This window comes from Mesoplodon densirostris, chromosome 15 (genome assembly GCF_025265405.1).
Source record: "Mesoplodon densirostris isolate mMesDen1 chromosome 15, mMesDen1 primary haplotype, whole genome shotgun sequence".
Lineage (NCBI taxonomy): Eukaryota > Metazoa > Chordata > Mammalia > Artiodactyla > Ziphiidae > Mesoplodon > Mesoplodon densirostris.
This window is the reverse complement of record NC_082675.1, coordinates 16,245,842-16,267,605: the sequence shown is the minus strand read 5'-3', so window position 1 is coordinate 16,267,605 and position 21,764 is coordinate 16,245,842. Positions and strand designations below refer to the sequence as shown.

General features: G+C 37.8%; 1 protein-coding gene, 1 non-coding gene and 1 pseudogene across 5 annotated transcripts in view; 1 reads left to right on the top strand and 2 right to left on the bottom strand.

Moving 5' to 3' along the window:
• The window catches only part of TMEM116 (transmembrane protein 116), a 134,199-nt gene that overhangs the window by 99,775 nt on the left and 12,660 nt on the right, over positions 1 to 21,764 (bottom strand). For all 4 annotated transcript variants that reach the window (XM_060118246.1, XM_060118248.1, XM_060118247.1 and 1 more), the window contains 2 exons: positions 21,260 to 21,323; positions 14,273 to 14,404 (listed from right to left, as the gene is read on the bottom strand). In XM_060118246.1, coding sequence (XP_059974229.1) covers positions 14,273 to 14,404; positions 21,260 to 21,323 — 196 coding nt within the window. The remainder of the gene's footprint in view (positions 1 to 14,272; positions 14,405 to 21,259; positions 21,324 to 21,764) is intronic.
• LOC132503196 (ferritin light chain-like) lies at positions 3,180 to 3,845 on the top strand (annotated as a pseudogene).
• On the bottom strand, positions 21,442 to 21,549 carry LOC132503338 (U6 spliceosomal RNA). Its single transcript, XR_009534586.1, has one exon. It is a non-coding gene; the product is annotated as a U6 spliceosomal RNA (small nuclear RNA).

Sequence of the window (21,764 nt, the reverse complement as noted above, 5' to 3'; positions counted from 1 at the left end):
ACCAACACACCTACAGTCAATTAATCTTCAACAAAGGAGGCAAGAATATACAATGGAGTGTATAATTCAGCCAGTGGTGCTGGGAATGCTAGACAGCCCACAGGTAAATCAGTGAAGTTAGAACACTCCCTTACCCCCTACACAAAAATAAACTCAAAATGTCTTAAAGACTGAAATATCAGATATGACACCATAAAACTCCTAGAAGAGAACATAGGCAAAACATTCTCTGACATAAATCGTAACAATTTTTTCTTAGGTCAGTCTCCCAAGGCAACAAAAATAAAAACAAAAAATAAACAAATGAGACCTAATCAAACTTAAAAGCTTTTGCACAGCAAAGGAAACCATAAACATAATGAAAACACAACCCACAGAATGGGAGAAAACATTTGCAAATGATGTGACTGACAAGGGATTAATCCAAAATATACAAACAGCTCATACAACTCAATAGCAAAACACCAAACAACTCATTCAAAAAATGGGCAGGGGCTTCCATGGTGGCGCAGTGGTTGAGAGTCCGCCTGCCGATGCAGGGGACACGGGTTCGTGCCCCGATCCCGGAAGATCCCACATGCCGCGGAGCGGCTGGGCCCGCGAGCCATGGCCGCGGAGCCTGTGTGTCCGGAGCCTGTGCTCCGCAACGGGAGAGGCCACAGCAGTGAGAGGCCCGCGTACAGCAAAAAAAAAAAAAAAAAAAAAAAATGGGCAGAAGACCTAAATAGACATTTCCCCAAAGAAGACACACAGATGGTCAACAGGCACATGGAAATGTGCTCAACACTGCTAATTATTAGAGAAATGCAAATCAAAACTACAATCAGGTACCACCTCACACAGATCAGAATGGCCATCATTAAAAAGTCAACAAATAGGGCTTCCCTGGTGGCGCAGTGGTTGGGAGTCCACCTGCCGATGTGGGGGACATGGGTTCGTGCCCTGGTCCGGGAGGATCCCACATGCCACGGAATGGCTGGGCCCATGAGCCATGGCCGCTGAGCCTGCGCGTCCGGAGCCTGTGCTCTGTGACGGGGGAGGCCACAGCAGTGAGAGGCCCATGTACCGTAAAAACAAAGGTCAACAAATAACAAATACTGGAGAGGGTACGGAGAAAAGTGAACCCTCCTACACTGTTGGTGGGAATATACACTGGTGCAGCCACTATGGAAAACAGTATGGTGGTTCCTTAAAAAACTAAAAACAGTTGCCATATCATCCAGCAATCCCACTCCTGGGCATATATCTGGACAAAACTCTAATTCAAAAATATACATGCACCCAAATGTTCACAGCAACACTATTTACAATAGCCAAGAAATGGAAGCAACCTAAATGTCCATCAACAGATGAATGGCTAAAGAAGATGTGGTATATGTACACAATGGAATACTACTCAGTCATAAAAAAGAATAAAATAATGCCATTGGCAGCAACGTGGATAGACGTAGAAATTATCTTACTAAATGAAGTAAGTCAGAAGGAGGAAAACAAATACCATATGATATCACATTTTTGTGGAACCTAAAATGACACAAATGAACTTATTTATGAAAGAGAAATAGACTCACACACATAGAAAACAAACTTATGGCTACCAAAGGGGAAAGGGGATAGGGGAGGGATAAATTAGGAGTTTAGGAATAGCAGATACAAACTACTGTATACAAAATAGATAAACGACAAGGTCCTACTATATAGCACAGGGAAGTATATTCAATATCCTTTAATAAACCATAATGGAAATGAATATGAAAAAATAGGTATATACATGTATAACTGAATCACTTTGCTGTACAGCAGAAATTAACACAACACTGTCAATCAATTATACTTCAATTTTTAAAAAAGAGAGAACATTGGACAACAACAACAAAAAAGAAAAGAGCCACGTTAAATAGTATTTTTTTTCCCTCCAAACTGGCAGAATTTATCAGGAGGACATGCAACGGGGAATATTAAAAGTTTTACTTTAATCTGGAAGAACCTGGACATTTTTTTCTTTTCTAAAGGATAATTTAGACATTTACTAAGAATTATTTATATAATATATTCTCCTGAGTCTTCCAAGTTAACCCTGAATATCAAAAGGCTGAAGTTTTTTAGCATAATCTCAGTCCCTGAGCTTTATTTATGACATCTGTACCAAGCACCTGTGATTTAAAAAACACTTGATATTACAATAATAACACAATGAATCCTGGCCTAATGATCATCACATAGGTGGTTAAAAAATACACTTTATAGGGTTTCCCTGGTGGTGCAGTGGTTGACAATCCGCCTGCCGATGCAGGGGACACAGGTTTGTGCACTGGTCTGGGAAGGTCCCACATGCCACGGAGCGGCTGGGCCCGTGAGCCATGGCCGCTGAGCCTGCGCGTCTGGAGCCCGTGCTCCACAACGGGAGAGGCCACAACAGTGAGAGGCCAGTGTACCGCACGAAAAAAAAATACACTTTATGAACTTCACAAGAACAAACTGGGACTTCTACTTCTGGCCAAGATGGAGTGACAAGAACTGGATTTACCTTTCTGACAAACAAAAAAACCCTGACAAAACATTTAAAACAATGGTTTTCAAGACACTAGATATCAGATAACAGAGGACAGTGATCTCTGAAACATGGGAAACATAACATGAACCATACAATCTCCTCAGCTTACCTCCTAGAGAGAATTTCCATGCTGCAGTACAGGAAGAGGAAACTGAGGAAGAACGTGGCAGACTCTGAGTTGAGGAGACAGACCAGAAAATCCAGGGAGACCAAGGCAGCTAGAGTTCATAGAACAGAGTGCCAGAGAGGAAAGAGATGCTCAGAGAACCCTAGAGATTTGCAGAGGGTCCTCCTGGAATATTCAGCCAACTACTGATTGGTGCGCTTGCATAAGGAAACTACCCAAAGCTGGGAAAGAACCATCTAAAAGAAATAGAAAGAATGGTATCTAGAGATCACATAAGGCTAAGAATAGTGCCTGTTTGGCCGTGTGCTCGGCAGTCCCACGCATCTGTCTCTTGCTTCAACAGTGTTTGGACAGAACAGACCCAGGGATGCCCCTTGCGCCACCCTATGACCACCCTCCAACTTTTTTCCAGTTGCAACCTTCAGGATCAGCCACTCAGCTATCCTCGGAACCAGCCAACACCATTTTTTGAGCTTAACTCCTTATTACCGATCAACGATGAGCTCCCAGATTCATCAGAATTATTCCACTGAGGCGGAGGCCGTTGTCAACTGCCCGGTCAGCACGCATCTGCAGGCCTCCCATACCTTCCTCTTTCTGGGCTTCTATTTCAGCTGCGATGATGTGGCTTTGGAGGGTATGGGCCACTTTTTCTGAGACTTGGCCGAGGAGAAGTGGGAGGGCGCCAAGTGTCTCTTGAAAATGCAAAACAAGTGTGGCAGCTGCGCCCTCTTCCAGGAAGTATAGAAGCCATCTCAAGATGAGTGGGGTAAAATCCAGGATGCTATGGAAGCCACAATTCTCATAGAGAAGAACCTGAGCCAGGCCCTTTTGGATCTGCATGTCCTGGGTTCTGCCCACACAGACCCCCACCTCTGTGATTTCCTGGAGAGCCACTTCCAAGACAAGGAGTTAAAACTCATCAAGAAGATGGGTGACCACCTAGCCAATCTCCACAGGCTGGCTGGTCCCCAGCTGGGCTGGGAGAGTATCTCTTTGAAAGGTTCACCCTCAAGCACGACTAGGAGCCTCCAGAGTCCAGTGGACTTTGAGGAGTCCCTCTGGTGTCAGGGCTTCTGCCTGAAGTTGTTCTCTGCACCCACTAGGCAGCTTTTAACCATCCTGGAGCCCTCTCCCATGCCTTGGACCAAATGGAAACAATAAAGCTTTTTGCAGGAAAAAAAAAAAAAGAATAATGCCTGTTTCCACAACCAAGATTCAAAAAATTTAACAGAGCACAGGGCAGAGTACTCAGGAAGGTCTTGCCTCAACAGTGAGAAATAATTAGCCTGAGACTGAGCATTGCTCCAGACCTATGTAAAAAAATCATAAAAGCAAGACCTGAAAGATTCAAACTATTTCAAAGTAATTCAACTGCATCAAAGAAAAAAATCAAGAATTGTTATAGAAACAGAGAAATATCTCATATCCAAAAAGATAAAATTCACAACTTCTGGCATCCAATAAAAGATTGGATGCAGGGCTTCCCTGGTGGCGCAGTGGTTGAGAGTCCGCCTGCCAATTCAGGGGACACGGGTTCATGCCCCGGTCCGGGAAGATCCCACATGCCACAGAGCAGCTGGGCCTGTGAGCCATGGCCACTGAGCCTGCACGTCTGGAGCCTGTGCTCTGCAACGGGAGAGGCCACAACAGTGAGAGGCCCGCGTATCGCAAAAAAAAAGATTGTATGCAAAGAGGAAGGAAAACATGACCCATACTAAGGAAAATAATCAATCAACTGAAACCTACCCAGAACTGAAACAGATGTTAGAATTAGCAGTAAAAGATAATAAAACAGTTATTATAACTGTATTGTATATTTTTAATAAGTTGAGACATGGAAAATATCTCTAGAAGAACTAAACTGAACTGTTAGATATAAAAACTAAAATGCATGAGATTTTTTAAATACACAGATTAGACACTGCAGAAGAAAAGATTAGTGAACTTGAAGGCACAGCAATAGAAAATATCCAAAATGAAAAACAGAAAAAAGAATCCAAAAACTGAACAAAAAAAGCATCAATGAACTGTGGGAAAGTTTCAGGCAGACCAAAATATAGATAATAGGAGGCCTGAAAGGAGTGGAAGTGGTGCAAAAGAGCGGAACAGAAAAACTATTTGAAGAAATAATGGACAAATAATTTCCAAATTTGATGATGATTATAAACTCATAGATACAAAAGCTTAATTAATTCCAAAACAAAAAATATGAAGAAAATAACATCAAGGCACATCACAATCAAATTGTTCATTTTTAAGAGAAAAACCTTAAAAACAGCCAATTTTTTAAAAAAGATATGTACACAGGAACAAAGATATGGATAATACCAGATATGCTGGTGGAAATGATGCAAGCAAAAAGACATGGAGCAAATTTTGTGACTTAAATTTTATCAATCTAGAATTATGTACTCAGCAAATATACTCTCAAAAACAAAGGTGAAATAAAAACATTTTCAAACATCCAAAAGCAGATCCACAGTACAACAAATGTTAAATAATGTGCTTCAGGCAGAGGAAAAATGACACCAGATGGAAATCTGGATTTACACAGAAGAATGAAAAACACCAGAAGGGTTAGTATAAAAGATTTTTTCTTATTATTTAATCTCTTAATAACAACAGTTTGAGCAAAAAAAATAACAATGTACTGTGGGCTTTCTGATATATATAAAAGAAAAATGCATGACAACAACAGCGTAAAGTCCAGGAGGGGAGAAATGGCAGAATTCTGTTGTAAGATTCTCATCCTTCACATGTAAGTGAAGAAATACGGTATCACTTGAAGTCAAACTGTGATAAGTTAAAATGTATACCATGAACCATGCAACATAACCTCTAAAGTAACACAACAAAGAGTTTTAGCTAATAAACCAAGAGGAGATAAAAGGTAATAATAAAATATAGTATATAAATCCAAATGGGGGCAGAAAAAAGAAGGAAACAGGAACAAAGGACAGAACAAATAGAAAACAAATAGCAAAATGATAGATTCAAATGCCACAATAAAATCAAATTAAATGTAACTGGTCTAAACACCACACTTAAAAGACAGCATTGAGAATTCCCTGGCAGTCCAGTGGATAGGACTTCACACTTTTAATGCCAGGGCCAAGTTCAATTTCTGGTCAGAGAACTAAGATGCTGCAAGCTTCGTGGTGCAGCCAAAAAAAAAAAGACAGCATTGTCAGACTGGATAAGATAGTAAGACCTAAATATATGCTATCTACAAGAAATGCAATTCTTTTTTTTTAAAAGAAACTATTAAGCTCTTGTTTTATTATTATTATTATTATTATTATTATTTCTTTTTTTTGGCCATGCAGTATGTGGGATCTTAGTTCCCTGACCAGGGATTGAGCCATGCCCCCTGCAGTGGAAGCATGGAGTCTTAACCACTGGACCGCTAGGGAAGTACCAAGAAATGCACTTGAAATATAAATACACAATTAAGTTAAAATAAAAGATAAAGATAAAGCATGCCAACAATAATCAAAAGAAAGTTGAAATGGCTATATAAATATCAGGAAAATAGATTTTAGAGCAAAGAATACTACCAAGGATAAACAAGGTCATTTCATAATAGTAACTGGTTCACTTAATGAAGAAGACATAAAAATCCTAAATTTTTATGCCCCTTATAATAGAATTTCAAAATTCATGAAGTAAAAACTAATAGAACTACAAGGAGAAACAGAAAAATCCACAATTATTGTCACAGATATCAATATCTCTCACTTACTAATGAATACAATAAGTAGACAGAAAATTGGCAAGAATTTAGTAGACTTGAACAACACTATCAACCAATTTGACATGATCAACATTTAGAACACATCTTTTTCAATTGCATACAGAACACTTGTCAAGATGGATCATATTCTGGGTCACAAAATAAGTCTTAATAATTTCAAAAGCATACAAAGTATGTTTTCTGGAAATAAATCACATTATTGTTGTGTAAGTATTTGACATTAAGCTTTTTGATTGCCAAGGAAGGCATTCATTACAAAAGACTTGTAATAAATATGTTACAAACAAAGCTACTTGTAAGCTGCATTCAGTACAGAGTTATTTTAGTAAATGGAAGTGATATCCATTCAATGGCACTTGTAATAAAGAAGCTACTAATAGAGCTACTTGAAAGCTGCGTTCAGCACAGTGTTCATGCAGTGCATGTAAAGGATATACATTCCATTAATGCATTTAGTGAAGTGGTTAAGAAGACTTGTAATAAAGATGTTTCTAACAGAGCTTACTTACTCAGTTCAGCACAATGTTATTACAGTGATTAGAAGCAATACCCATTCTGTAATGCATGTAGTAAAATGTTTAAGAAAACTATAATAAACAGGTTTCTAACAGGAAAAAAAAAAGACATCTATCTCAAACATATTGCCAGCTGTAAGACACAGCTACTAGAAAAACAACCAGATAAGGATTTAGGCTATCCCCACTCACAAAGGTCTCTCTTTCAGAAAGTCCTGAGTAACCTAGATTAACTGACCACTGAGTGATCCACTTCTCCCTTCCCTTCCCTTAATTCCTACTCTTAGGCTGTAAATTAGCCAATAAAGAGTAAACCTTCAAAACCCTAGACACTCCAACCTCAAACACTAGCAAAAGTAGAGCCCAAAGTCCATGCTTTCTCTCTCCCCATAACCTCACTGTGTGGCTCTCAGGCATCTCAGTGCACACAGAACATTCTCCAAGATAGATCACATGCTAGGCCACAAAACAAGTCTCAACAAATTTAAGAGTACAGAAATTAGGACTTCCCTGGTGGCCCGGTGGTTAAGAATCCGGCTTCCTATGCAGGGGATGTAGGTTTGATCCCTGGTCAGGGAACTAAGATTGAACATGCCGTGGGGCAACTAAGCCCACATGCCACAACTACTGAGCCTTTGTGCTCTGGAGCCCATGTGCCACAACTAGAGAGAGAAGCCCACATGCCACAACTAGAGAAGCTCGGGCACCTCAACGAAGAGCCTGTGTGCTGCAACGAAAGATCCCACATGCTGCAACAAAGATCCCACGTGCCACAACTAAGACCCGACACAGCAAAAACAAATAAATAAATACTAAAAAGAAAAAAGAAATTATATCAAGCAGTTTTTCTGAACAGAATGATACAGAACTAGAAATCAATTATAGGAATAAAAATAGGAAAAACACAAACACATGGAGACTGAATAACATGCTACTAAAAAACAATTGCATCAATAAAGAAATCAAGGAAGAAAGAAAATAACTCAAGACAAATGAAAATAAGAACACAAATTCCAAAATCTACAAAAGGCAAAAAAGTAGTTCTAAGAGGGAAATTTATATTGATACAGGCCTACCTTAAGAAAGAAGAAAAATCTCAAATAAATAACCTAAACTACCATCTAATGGCATTAGAAAAATAAGAACAAACAAAACCCAAAGTCAGCAGAAGGAAGGAAATAATAAAGATCAAAGAGGATATAATAAATGAGAGAGCAAAAAGAAAAAATAGAAAACATCAATGCAACCAAGAGCTGTTTTTTTGAAAGGATAAACAAAACTGATAGGCCTATAACCAGGCTCATTAATGAAGAGAGAGAGAGGACCCAAATAAGCAAAATAAGAAATGAAAGAGGAGAAATTACAACTCATATCACAGAAACCTAAAAAAAATAATAAAAGAATACTACATATAGTTATATGCCAACACATTGGACAATTGAGAAGAAACGGATAAATTCCTAGAAACATACAATCTTCCAAGACTGAATCAAGAAGAAACGGATTACCTAAATAGATTGATCAATAGTAGTGAAATTGAATCAGTAATCCAAAAACTCCCAGCAAAACAAAGTCCAGGAACAAATGGATTCACAAGGGAATTCTACCAAATATATAAAGACATAATACCTATCATTTTCAAATCACTGCAAAAAATTGAAGGGAACACTCCCAAATTCATTCTATGAGGCCACCATTACCCTGATACCAAAACTAGACAAACTACAAAAAAGGAAAGTTATGGGCTAATATCTCTGATGAATATAGTTTCAAAAATCCTAAACAAAATATTAGCAAACCAAATTCAACAATACAGAAAAAGGATCATATACCATGATCAAGTGGAATTTATTCCTGAATGCAAGAATGGTTTAAGATCCACATATCAGTCAATGTGGTACACCACATTAACAAATAGAAGAATAAAAATCATATGATGATCTCAATAGATGCAGAAAAAGCTTCTGACAAAATTCAACATCTATTTATGATAAAAACTCTCCACAAGGCTTCCCTGGTGGTGCAGTGGTTGAGGGTCTGCCTGCCAGTGCAGGGGACATGGGTTCGTGCCCCGGTCCGGGAGGATTCCGCATGCTGCGGAGCGGCTGGGCCCGTGGGCCACGGCCACTGGGCCTGCGCGTCCGGAGCCTGTGCTCCGCAACGGGAGGGGCCACAAGGGTGAGAGGCCCGCGTACCGCAAAAAAAAAAAAAAAAAAAAAAAAAAAAACTCTCCACAAATTGGCTATAGAGAGAACGTACCTCAATATACGAAGTCCATATATGACAAGCCCATAGCTAACGTTATACTCAACAGTGAAAAGCTGAAAGCATGTCCTTGAAGATCAAGAACAAGACTAGGATGCCCACTCTCACCACTTTTATTCAACGTAGTATTAGAAGTCCTAGCCACAACAATCAGACAAGAAAAAGAAATAAAAGGATTCCAAATTAGAAGGAAAGAAGTAAAACTGTCACTATTCGCAGATGACATGATACTACATATACAAAACCCTAAAGTCTCCACCAAAAAACTGTTAGACCTCATCAATGAATTCAGTAAAGCTGCAGGACACAAGATTGATATACAGAAATCTGTTGTTTTCTATACACTAATAAAGAACTATCAGAAAGAGAAAGCAAAAAAAAAACCCAATTCCATTTAAAATAGCATCAAAAAGAATAAAATACCTAGAAATAAACTTAAATAAGAAGGTGAAAAACCTATATTCTTAAAGCTACAAAATGCTGAAGGAAATTTTAGATGATACAAAGAAATGGAAAGACACACCATGTTCATGGATTGGAAGAATTAATATTGTTAAAATGTCCATAGTATCCAAAGCAATCTACAGATTCAATGCAATCCCTATCAAAATATTCATGACATTTTTCACAGAATGAGAACGAATAATCCTAAAATTTATATGGAACCACACAAGACCCCAAATAGCCGAAGCAAACTTGAGAAAAAATAACAAAGCTGGAGGTATCACATTCCCTGACTTCAGACTATACTACAAAGCTACAGTCATCAAAACAGTATGGTACTGGCACAAAAACAGGCACATAGATCAATGGAACAGAATAGTGAGCCCAGAAATTAACCCACACATTTATGGTCAATTAATCTGTCAAAAGAGGCAAAAATATACAATGGGAAATGACACTCTTCAATAAGTGGTGCTGGGAAAACTGGAGAGCTACGTGTAAAAGAATGATTTTAGAACATCTCATCACACCATATACAAAAATAAACTCAAAATGGATCAAAGACCTAAGTGTAAGACAGGAAACCATAAAACTCTTAGAAGAAAACAGAACAGAACACTCAAACAGAGTGTTCTGTCAAACAGAACACTCTTTGACATAGCAACGTTTTTGGGGATCAGTCTCCTCATGCAAAGGAAACAAAGGCAAAATAAACAAATGAGACCTAATTAAACTTGAAAGCTTTTGCATAACAAAGAAAACCACTGACAAAATGAAAAGACAACGTATGGAATAGGAGAAAATATTTGCATATGATATGTCTGATAAGGAGTTAATATCCAAAATATATAAACAGCTCAAACAACTCAATATCAAAAAACCAAACAACCAAATTTAAAAATGGGCAGAAGACCTGAATAGACGTTTTTCCAAAGAAGACATACAGATGGCCAACAGGCACACAAAAAATTGTTCAACACTGCTAATTATCAGGATAATGCAAATAAAAAACACAATGAGATACTGTCTCACACCTGTCAGAATGGCTGTCACCAAAATGACCACAAATAACAAATGTTGTTACGGATGTGGAGAAAAGGGAACCCTAGTACACTGTTCTTGGGAATGTAAGCTGACTCAGTCATTCTGGAAACCAGTATGGAGGTTCCTCAAAAAACTAAAAATACAACTACCATATGATCCAGCAATTTCCCTCCTGAGTATATATCCAAGAAAAAGAAAACACTAATTTGAAAAGATAGGCACCCCAATCTTCATGAAGCAGCATTATTTAAAATAGCCAAGATATGGAAGAAACCTAATTGTCCATCAACAGATGAATGGATACAAAATATGTGGTACATATATACAATGGAATTACTCAGCCATAAAAAAGAATGAAATTTTACCATTTGCAACAACATGGATGGAACAGGAGAGTATTATGCTTAGTGAAATAAGTCAGAGAAAGACAAATACTGTATGTTATTTACCTATATGTGGAATCTAAAAAATAAAACAAATAAATATAACAAAACAGAAACAGATTCACAGATATACCTAATAAACAAGTGGCTGCCAGTGGGAAAAAGGATGGGGGAGGGGCAAGAAACAGGTAGAGGATTAGGAGGTACAAGCTACTATGTATAGAATAAATAAGACACAAGGATATATTATAAAGCACAGAGAATATTATAAAATATAGAATATTTTATAATAATTTTAAACAGTATAATCTATTAAAAAATTGAATCACTATGTTGTACACCTGAAACTAATATAATATTATAAATCAACACCTTAATAAATTAAAAAAAAGAAATTCTGACACATGCTACAACATGGATGAACCTTGAAGACATTAAGCTCAGTGAAACAAGCTAGACACAAAAGGTCAAATACTGTATTATTTTACTGATATGAGGTACCTAGAGTAGTCAAATTCATAGAGACAGAAAGTAGAATGGTGGTTACCAGAGGCTGGAAGGTAGGAGAAATGGAGAGGTATTGTTTAAAGGATACAGAGTTCTTCAGTTTGGGATAATAAAAATTTCTGAAGGTGAATAGTGGTAATAGTTGCACAACAATGTGAATGTATGCTGCTGAACTGTACACTTAAACATGGCTAAGACATTAAATTTTATGTTATGTATTTTTACCACAACTTTCAAATTTTTAATGATTAAAATGGTAAATTTTATGTTACATGTATTTTACCACAATTTAAAAAAATAAAATTAACTGACTAAATAAATAAGCTACTGTGTTTAAGCACTCTACAGCCCATCCCTCCCACTGCTTACAAACAAAAACTCTGGAAAAAATATAAAAATCAACTACTTGAGGACTCTGAAAAATAAAAAAAAAAAGCAAGTGGATTACAGAAGGGAGTCAAATGTGGAGAAGTGAACTGCAAGAAATGTTTCCCAAACTTTTTCTCTTTTTCTCTCTCACAGTTTTGCCTCAAGTGTGTACCCCAATCGTGAGGCTGCTCAATGTAGGCACCTAAAACTCTAATAAAATCCCATCTTTTAGCCTATAGAAACTAGAGAAGGGCTTTCTTCAGGCAGGAAAGTGTGGGGGGAATCCCAGAAATGATAGAGCCAGAAAAGAAGATGCCCTAATTCTGTGTGTGATTCCATACAAGTCCCAGCCTCACCCCTGCACCATGCATGCACATGACAGTCCCAAACCAGCACAGCCAAGGCTTAGAGAATTAGACTAAGATCTGAACCACTGCCTAAAGATGATGAGACAAAAATTACATTCTATATACAAAGGACAGAAAGATGTCACTCATTCTCATGGGAGAAGACCAATTTAGAAGTGAGCCAGATATTGGAAACATCCAACCAATATTTTTAAAAACAACTATCACAATGCATCCAGTCTATGAAGTTAAGGAAAAAATACTTGAAATAATTTGGCAGGGGGGTGATAGAAATAGGAATGTTTATTATCTTGATTGTGGTGATGATTTCATACATATGTAAAAAATGTACACTTTAAATACATGTAGTTTATTAAATATATAGCTCAATAAAGTTCAAAAAAATAAAGTAACTTTAATCACATCTGTGCCAAGCACAAGGTAAATATTATTAATGACTATTTTACAGATTTAGGAGACTGAAGTTCAGAAAGATTAAGTACTTGCATAAGATTACCAAGTTAATCAGGTCCAAGATTCCAATGCAGATTTTTTTTTTTACTTCTAAGACTATAATATTATTATTCAGATACAATATGGGTTTTTATTATTATCTGAGAAAACAATACAGCCTTAACTCTATTTAATTTATGAGGTTATTATCAGGATTGAGTAAAGTACGTCTCTAAGATATTTAAATTTATATGAGGGACTTCCCTGGTGGCACAGTGGTTAAGAATCTGCCTGCCAGGGCTTCCCTGGTGGCGCAGTGGTTGGGAGTCTGCCTGCCGATGCAGGGGACACAGCTTCGTGCCCCGGTCCGGGAAGATCCCACATGCTGCGGAGCGGCTGGGCCCGTGAGCCATGGCCACTGAGCCTGCGCATCCGGAGCCTGTGCTCCGCAACGGGAGAGGCCACAACAGTGAGAGGCCCGCGTACCGAAAAAAAAAAAGAAAGAATCTGCCTGCCAATGCAGGGGACACGGGTTCAAGCCCTGGTCCGGGAAGATCCCACATGCCGCGGAGCAACTAAGCCCATGTGCCACAACTACTGAGCCTGCACACCACAACTACTGAAGCCCGTGCGCCTAGAGCCTGTCTCCGCAACAAGAGAAGCCATAGCAATGAGAAGCCTGCACACCACAACGAAGAGTAGCCCCCACTCGACACAGCTAGAGAAATCGTGCGCACAGCAACGAAGACCCAATGCCTAAATAAAAATTAAAAAACCCACTCACGTGTTTAAAAAAATAAATAAATCTATATAAGATAGGTAACATATTATTAGTACATGGATTTCATACCACTAATTACATATTAGTATTTTCCTACTAAATTAAAACAAATTTCCCCTCTAGTAACAAATCCCAGAGGAAGCATCCAGCAGTGAGTAGACTGCATATTAACCTCTACTTTTTTCACATCCCAAGTCTCAGAAACATTATATACTGATGGTACTATGTGGGTTAATCCATTGATAAAATCTATGAAAGATATATAACTCATATATAATCATATGTAGTATTTCCAAAAGTTAATGTTTATTAATATAATAAAAAACATGCAATAATCTCAAAAGATGTAGAAATATATTCCATTACATGGAAATATGGTCACACTATGTTGAATAATAGAAGCAGATTACACAAAGTATTAATGTGTTATTTGCTCTAAAATGCATATACCTACAGAGAAGAAGACTGGAAATATATAATATACATAAAATATTAAAGAATGATTATATCTGGGTGATTTTAATTATCTTTCTGCTTCTCTGAATTTCCCAAATTTTCTGTAATAAATAAGTAGTTTTTTAATGGGGAAAAACAATAAAAGTTATTGTTTCAAAGTGTAACAATAAACAAAAGGGTCCTGCTTCCCAGGATGGATTATCTTCACTTCTTGTTTAAATCAGCGTGTGCCTTTCGTACAAGGTACTATCACAATCTAGTAGCACTCACCTGTCCAACTGCTTGCAAGTTATAGCAGACAATGTCCTTATTGGCTGCTGAAGTTCCATAGAGAAGTGCCTCAATGAGCCAGTATATCCCCAGGAGGAGGTCAGAGAAGCTCAGATAAATGAGTGGCCTTATCTGTAAAGGAATAAAATTCATAATTTCAAAAATGATATAGACAGGAGAATGTAACAATTAATTACTTTTATGTTTTACCCTTCTAGTAGAAAACTGGGCATAATTTTTCTGGGGCCTCTGCTATTGGTTGACTGCAGAATATAAAAGAATACTCCAGGTAGGAAGTAATCTGTAATCACAACTATCCCAACTGTTCTGGAACCAGAGTACTCATGGAAGTATTAGCATTGGAACTTCTTCCTCAAGGAAACAGTGAAAAGATGAGAAATTTTGTGATGTAGACATACCACAAATGGGAAATTTTAAGTGCTCTAGCTGCACAGCCAACATCTTCTAACAATAAGAAATGAGATTATCACCTGAGTGTTTTAGGATATGGTTGAGAACTCAAAGAAAATGAAAACAGGTATTTTTTAATCTTCATAGAGTTTAATTTGCATTTTTCTTTTTTCTTTATTGAAGTATAATTGGCAAATAAAACTGCAAGATAAAGTATACGTGATGATTTGATGTACATATACATTGTGAAAGGATTTCCCTCAAGTTAATGAACACATCCATCACCTCACATATTTTACCTTTTTGCATATGTGTGTGAGAACATGTACGTTCTATTCTCTGAGCAAATTTCAATTGTACAATAGTGTTATCAACTATTATCACCATGTTATGTACTAGATCCTAAGACCTTATTCATTTCACAGGTTTTCATATCAATGAAAGTCAAAGTGGAGGAAAATATCAGCATGAATTGTATATGTTGTCTTTCAATTTCTATCTGCATTGCTGAAGTCTGTCTTTCTCATTTTCTAGTATCCTTCTCCTTTTGGCCTCCCCAATCCCACTTTCCTGATAATAGTTTTGGCCCCTCTGTAGAGAAAATTATAATATGTTTATTGAAAGACACCAAAGATCTAAGGTGAAGAAATATACCATGCTCATGGACTGTAAGATCCAATGTTATGAAAATGTCAGTTCTCCTTAAATTGATACACAGATTAAATGCAATCTCAATTATGTATCAACATATCTTCTTGTGGAATTTGACAAAGTTGGCTCTAAATCTGATATTGAAATACAAAATATCAAGTTAACTATGACACTAGAAGAAAAAGGAGGAGGACGACTTGTCCTACACATATCAAAACAATATAAAGCTGGACACAATATAAAGCAGATGCAGTGGTACTAGCCCAGAGATGGACAAATAGACCAATGGAACAGAATAGAGAGCCCAAAACAAGCCTAAGCATATATATATATAAATGGGTTTTTAAAAAATGTTTATTTATTTTTTATTTTTGGCTGCCCGTGGGCTTTCTCTAGTTGCAGCAAGTAGGGGCTACTCTTCATCGCAGTGCGTGTGCTTCTCATTGTGGTGGCTTTTCTTGTTGCGGAGCATGGGCTCTAGGCGGGTGGGCTTCAGTGGTTGTGGCACGTGGGCTCAGTAGTTGTGGCTCACGGGCTCTAGAGCGCAGGCTCAGTAGTTGTGGTGAACAGGCTTAGTTGCTCTGTGGCATGTGGGATCTTCCCGGACCAAGGCTCGAACCCATGTCCCCTGCATTGGCAGGTGGATTCTTAACCACCGCGCCACCAGGGAAGCCCCTATAAACTACTGATATATGATAGAGGTGGCTTTTTAGATGAATGGAGAAAGAACAGTCTTTTCAAAATGTGGTACTAGAACAACTGGGTATCCATATGGATAAAAATTAAATTGGGCCCCTACTTTCTACCTCACACGCTCAAAAATCGGTCCCAACTAGTTTAAAGACCTAAACGTGAAAGACAACATTTATAAAGGTTTTTTTAAAGATAATATAGGACAATGTCTTTAATTACTGGTTAGGGGATGTTTTTCCTAAGCAAAACACAAAAAGATCTAAAAGAAATAGTTGAAAAATTTGCCCACATTCAAATGAAAAATGTCTGTGTCAAAAGACACCATAAAGAAAGTGAAGGGCTTCCCTGGTGGTGCAGTGGTTGAGAGTCCACCTGCCGATGCAGGGGACGTGGGTTCATGCCCCGGTCCGGGAGGAGCCCTCGTGCCGCGGAGCGGCTGGGCCCGTGAGCCATGGTTGCTGAGCCTGCGCGTCCGGGGCCTGTGCTCCGCAACGGGAGAGGCCACAACAGTGAGAGGCCCACGTACCGCAAAAAAAAAAAAAGAAAGTGAAAAGACATGCCACAAAGTGGGAGAAAATATTTGTTAACACATATGACTAACAAAGGACCAGTATCCAAACAATATTAAAAACAAAGCACAGACTTCCCTGGTGGTCCAGTGATTAAGAATCCACCTGTCAACGCAGGGGACATGGGTTCGAGCCCTGTTCCCGGAAGATCCCACATGCCGCAGAGCAACTAAGCCCGTGTGCCACAACTACTGAGCCTGTGCTCTAGAGTCCATGAGCCACAACTACTGAGCCCACGTGCCACAACTACTGAAGCCCGCACACCTAGAGCCTATGCTCTGCAACAAGAGAAGCCACTGCAATGAGAAGCACGTGCACCACAGTGAAGAGTAGCCCCCACTCACCGCAACTACAGAAGCCCACGGGCAGCAACGAAGACCCAACGCAGCCAAAAATAAATAAATAAATAAAATTTATTTTAAAAAAACAAAGCAAACAAAAACTCTTACAAAGCAATAAGAAAAACCAACAGAAAAAAATGGACAAAAGATTTGAACAGGTACTTAAGAAATCCAAATGGCTGTAAAAATGTGAAAGTATGCCTGACCCCATTAGTAATCAAGGAAATTAAAAAATTAACTATAAGGAGACCAAAAGTCAATCAATCAATCTACAATGAGATGAAAATTACACACCCATGGCAAAAATTTTTAAAGTCTGACAATATCAAATATTAATGGGAACATGAAGCAATAGGACATTTCATACACTGTTGGCACAACTATTTGGTAAAAGTCTGGAACTATCTAGGGGATATGAATATCCTATATTGTTATTAGGTAAAATCACTAGAGAAATTTTTGCACGTGTGCATCAGAAGACATGTGCAAGATTGTTTATAGCAGCACAGATAGATATATTGTGGTATGTTCATAATATAGAATGCTAAGCATCAGTGAAAAAGAAATGAACCAGAGCTGTACACAACGCCATGGACAAATCTCAGAAGTGATACTGAGGGAAAAAAGCAAATCACAAAGCCATACATACCAAAAAATAGTGTTACCCCATTTATGTCAAGTTCAAAAATGCAAAACTAAATTGTTTAGGGATATATACATTACTGGTAAAACTGTACATAAAAGCCAAGAAATGATTAAGCAAAAACCTGGATAGTGGTTACTGCTAGAGGTGAGGTTGTGATTGGGAAGGAGCACAGTAGGAATGTTTGGGGATACAAGCGATTCCTATTTCTTGTCCCAGGTTTTGTTTATAGCCATCCATTATATAGATGAGTTTTATGCCTTCTAAACCATGGCTGGTATATCTCACAGTAAATAAGTAAATTTAAAAATTTTTGGTGCCCCCCACCACTGGGTCCGCAGGCCGGCCCGGTCCCTGGGATGTGCCCCCCGTGCAAAAAAATTACTAAGTTATCAACAGATACTACCTAATATAAGAACTAATCTCCTCACCTGTACAAAAGGGAATTTTTCTCATACTTTTCTTCCAAATGAGAGGAAAGTTAAGATGCTAATACCTTGCTAATAGGGGTAAATGGTCAAGCTGCTTTGGCTAACACAAACAAAAACAAGTGAAATAATATTTTAAACTGTATTTACTAAATACCAGATATTATTATTTTAATAATATATATCCTTTGCTACAAGGAAGCCTGTTAAGGTTCCAGCCAGGTGGCATATTCATAGATTTTACTGGTCTATGACCTATCACAAGTTTATAACTGTTAATGGGTAAAAAATTAAAACTGAATACAAAATAAACTCTGGAGAAGAAAGGCGGCCAAGCAGCTTTTGTGAGCAAGAACATAGTTATGGTCATTGAGTCAATAAATAGCCTTATATATAGGGAACTGTTGGCCATTAAAACACACCTAAGGTCTTTGGCACAGAAATAAAGGATAAAAAGAGGTTTATATACTTTCACTCATGGTTGGAAAATCATGAGTTCTAGTAACAGGAGATAAAATCAATCAATTAAACAACAAAACTTAACTGAGCACCTATTATTGAAATTAAAAAAGATTCCACCCCTTCTATGTTTAACAAGATACTGTGTCAAAGGTAATACAGAGAAATGTATGATACAGGTCATGCTTTAAGAAAAATACAAAAAATAAAAAATTTTAAAAATGGGACTTCCCTGGCAGTCTAGTGGTTAAGACTCCGTGCTTCCACTGCAGGGGGCACAGGTTTGATCCCTGGATGGGGAACTAAGATCCCACATGCTGTGCAGTGCAGCCAAAATTTTTTTTAAAAATAAAAAAATTAGGGCTTCCCTGGTGGCACAGTGGTTGAGAGTCAGCCTGCTGATGCAGGGGACACAGGTTTGTGCCCCGGTCCGGGAAGATCCCACATGCCGCGGAGCGGCTAGGCTCGTGAGCCATGGCCGCTGAGCCTGCGCGTCCGGAGCCTGTGCTCCGCAAAGGGAGAGGCCGCAACAGTGAGAGGCCCGCAAAACGCAAAAAATAATAATAATAAATTTTTTTTAATTTTTTTAAATTAAAATAAATAAAAATACAATCAGCATAGTGCACGGTAATAAGACGAAAACGCTTAAGACATGATCCAAAATATGAAAGCAAAAACTTTAAATATATTTGTACTTGTCTCATTTAAATCAAGAGCAAAGTAAGGTGCAGGGACGGAATGCATTGTGTGAAAGGCTTTCTCTAAGGAGGTTCTGGGTCCAGGTCTAACCTGGTAAGGTAAAACACCTAAAGTAACTCATATTTATACTCTTCCAAAACCCTGCTTCCTAATATTTCTAGTGAAATCAAGTTACAAAGAATATCAAAAGCGACCTTCACAAGGAAATGAAGTGCACTTCACTCAAGTGCAGCAAAGTATATCTGCCTCGAGTTTTTTTTTTTTTTTTTTAACACTGGCTGGCCTGGGTTACTTCCTTCTCTCTTAAGGTTGCCTCTCTGAGTTACTGTCTAATCAGCTAGTCCCCTCAAAGATTTCCCATGGATTTCTCCAATTTACTATAATCATTAATTTAATAATTTTTGTCTTTTTCAGATTATGCCTTCCATGTGTTTATGCTGTTAAAAATGTTATTTGATGAAGAAATAAAGGAAAATGGCAGAGCATGGCTGACATTTTTAAGCTGGAAAAATTGGAATCTTCCCTACGCCAAAAAAGCAGAATGTGTAGGAACCACTGAATTAATGATTACTAAGGTCCTTCAGGCTCTGGTTATGTGAAAGGTATGAGAACGGAAGCCAGAGAAATAAAAGGTCACATTCCAGGCCAAACCAGACCCCACATCTTTATAAAGGTCTAACCCACTGTTATGGCAGAGGTCACCCTAGAGCAGTGGTTTTCAACCAGGAGTGACTGCCTCTCTCAGAAGACATTTGGCAATATTTGAAGATATTTTTGGTTCTCACAACTGGGTGAGCAAGGTTGCTGCTACCTCTATTGGGTAAAGTCTGCTAAATATCCTAAGATGTAGGACAGCCACCCACAACAAATAACCATCTAGCCCAAAAGGTCAGTAAGTACTGAGAATCTCTGCTTACCTCTCTCCGCAAGGTAACTTATACTTTATTAACTTAACCACATCTGAACTCAAGTTTCAACAAACATTCAGGAAAGAAACATTAGGGAAATCCACATCACAGGAAGATGTGTGGCCTAAGATTACTTTGGCAGGCAATTGACAATACAGTATCAAGACTTCTATTTTCTAGTTTTACTTACATAGTCACATGCTACCTCTGAAATTCAAAATTCTCTTTTCATTAGACATTATATTTCAGTGGTTTAAAAGTGTATGTGAGAAGAAGCTTTGGAACAAGATAAGTCTGCCTCAACTTCTAGGTCTAACACTTACTAGCTATGAGACCTTAGCCATAGCTAAGCTAAATGTGTCATTTTCCACTTTACAAAAGCTCTCTCATACATGTCCTAAACTACATTTTGCTTAATTTTGTGCCACATGACCTGATTAGAGAAACAGTTTTGTTACATTTTTCTTAAAATCTTTTTTTTTTTTTGGTAGCACACCATGCAGCTTGTGGGACCAGGGACTGAACCTGGGCCACAGCAGTGAAAGCCCAGAATCCTAACCAGTAGGTCACCAGGGAACTCCCTGATTGTTTTTTTTTTTTAATACCTTAAGTATATACTATTTTTATTTGTCAATTATACCTCAATAAAAGGAAGGTTTCTGACTTGACTTTTTTGGTATGAATAGTTTTACATAGGATGTATTTTTGTTCTATTTTCACCATTAAATTGTAACTGCCTAGAAAGCCAGAACAGCAAAATAAATACCTTTTGTATAGCAGTCTTTGAACTATTTCCAGCCCCACTAGCAATTTTACCAAGATATCAACATCGGAAAACTCACCTCTAGGCAGGACCCTACCATGCTTAGAATGAATATAGGCTTCAAACAATACTTTGTTTCTTTGACTTTAATAATTAATACATACCCCCAAAAATCTACATTTATCCACTAATCCACATTTAGTCAATTCCTCGGTATTCAAAATTATAGTTAAAATAACTACTTAAAAGAAAAGGGAGATATTTGAGGCAATGTCTAAAATATCTCAATGTATTAGATCAAAATGACAAATTTACAAGCAATTCATAGCATTATTCCATCATTTATAGGGGACACCTCTCTTTTTTATTTCAAAAGCTAAGTCACTAAAAGTTCAAATCCAACACAGAAAGAGACTGCTCACCTCTGGAGATTTCTGTATGTTCTGGAATACAGCATAAGCAATAAGTGAACTTGAACCTATAACACTGGCAGAGATAAAAGGCTATCATTAAACAGGACAGTTGGGGCTCCTTTGTTTTTGCTACTTTTTTTTACAGCTTTATTGACATATAATTGATGTAAAATAAACTGCACAAATGTTTTAAAAATATGGAATGCTTCACGAATTTGTGTGTCATCCTTAAGCAGAGGCTATGCTAATCTTCTCTGTATCATTACAATTTTTAGTATATGTGCTACCAAAGTGAGCACTTCACAACTTATTTTGCAAATCAATCCTGTTGACCAAATTGTCCTTTGATTTTCAGATGTTACCCTTCAATCTGTTTTTTTTGTTATTATTGTTGTTGATGTTATTACATTTTATTAATCAGATAATGTCAACATGGTAAAGAACAGCATTTCTAACTAATGAGTAAAAGCAAATCCCCAGGGAAAAAATATAGAAACTTCAGAATTCTCCAGTT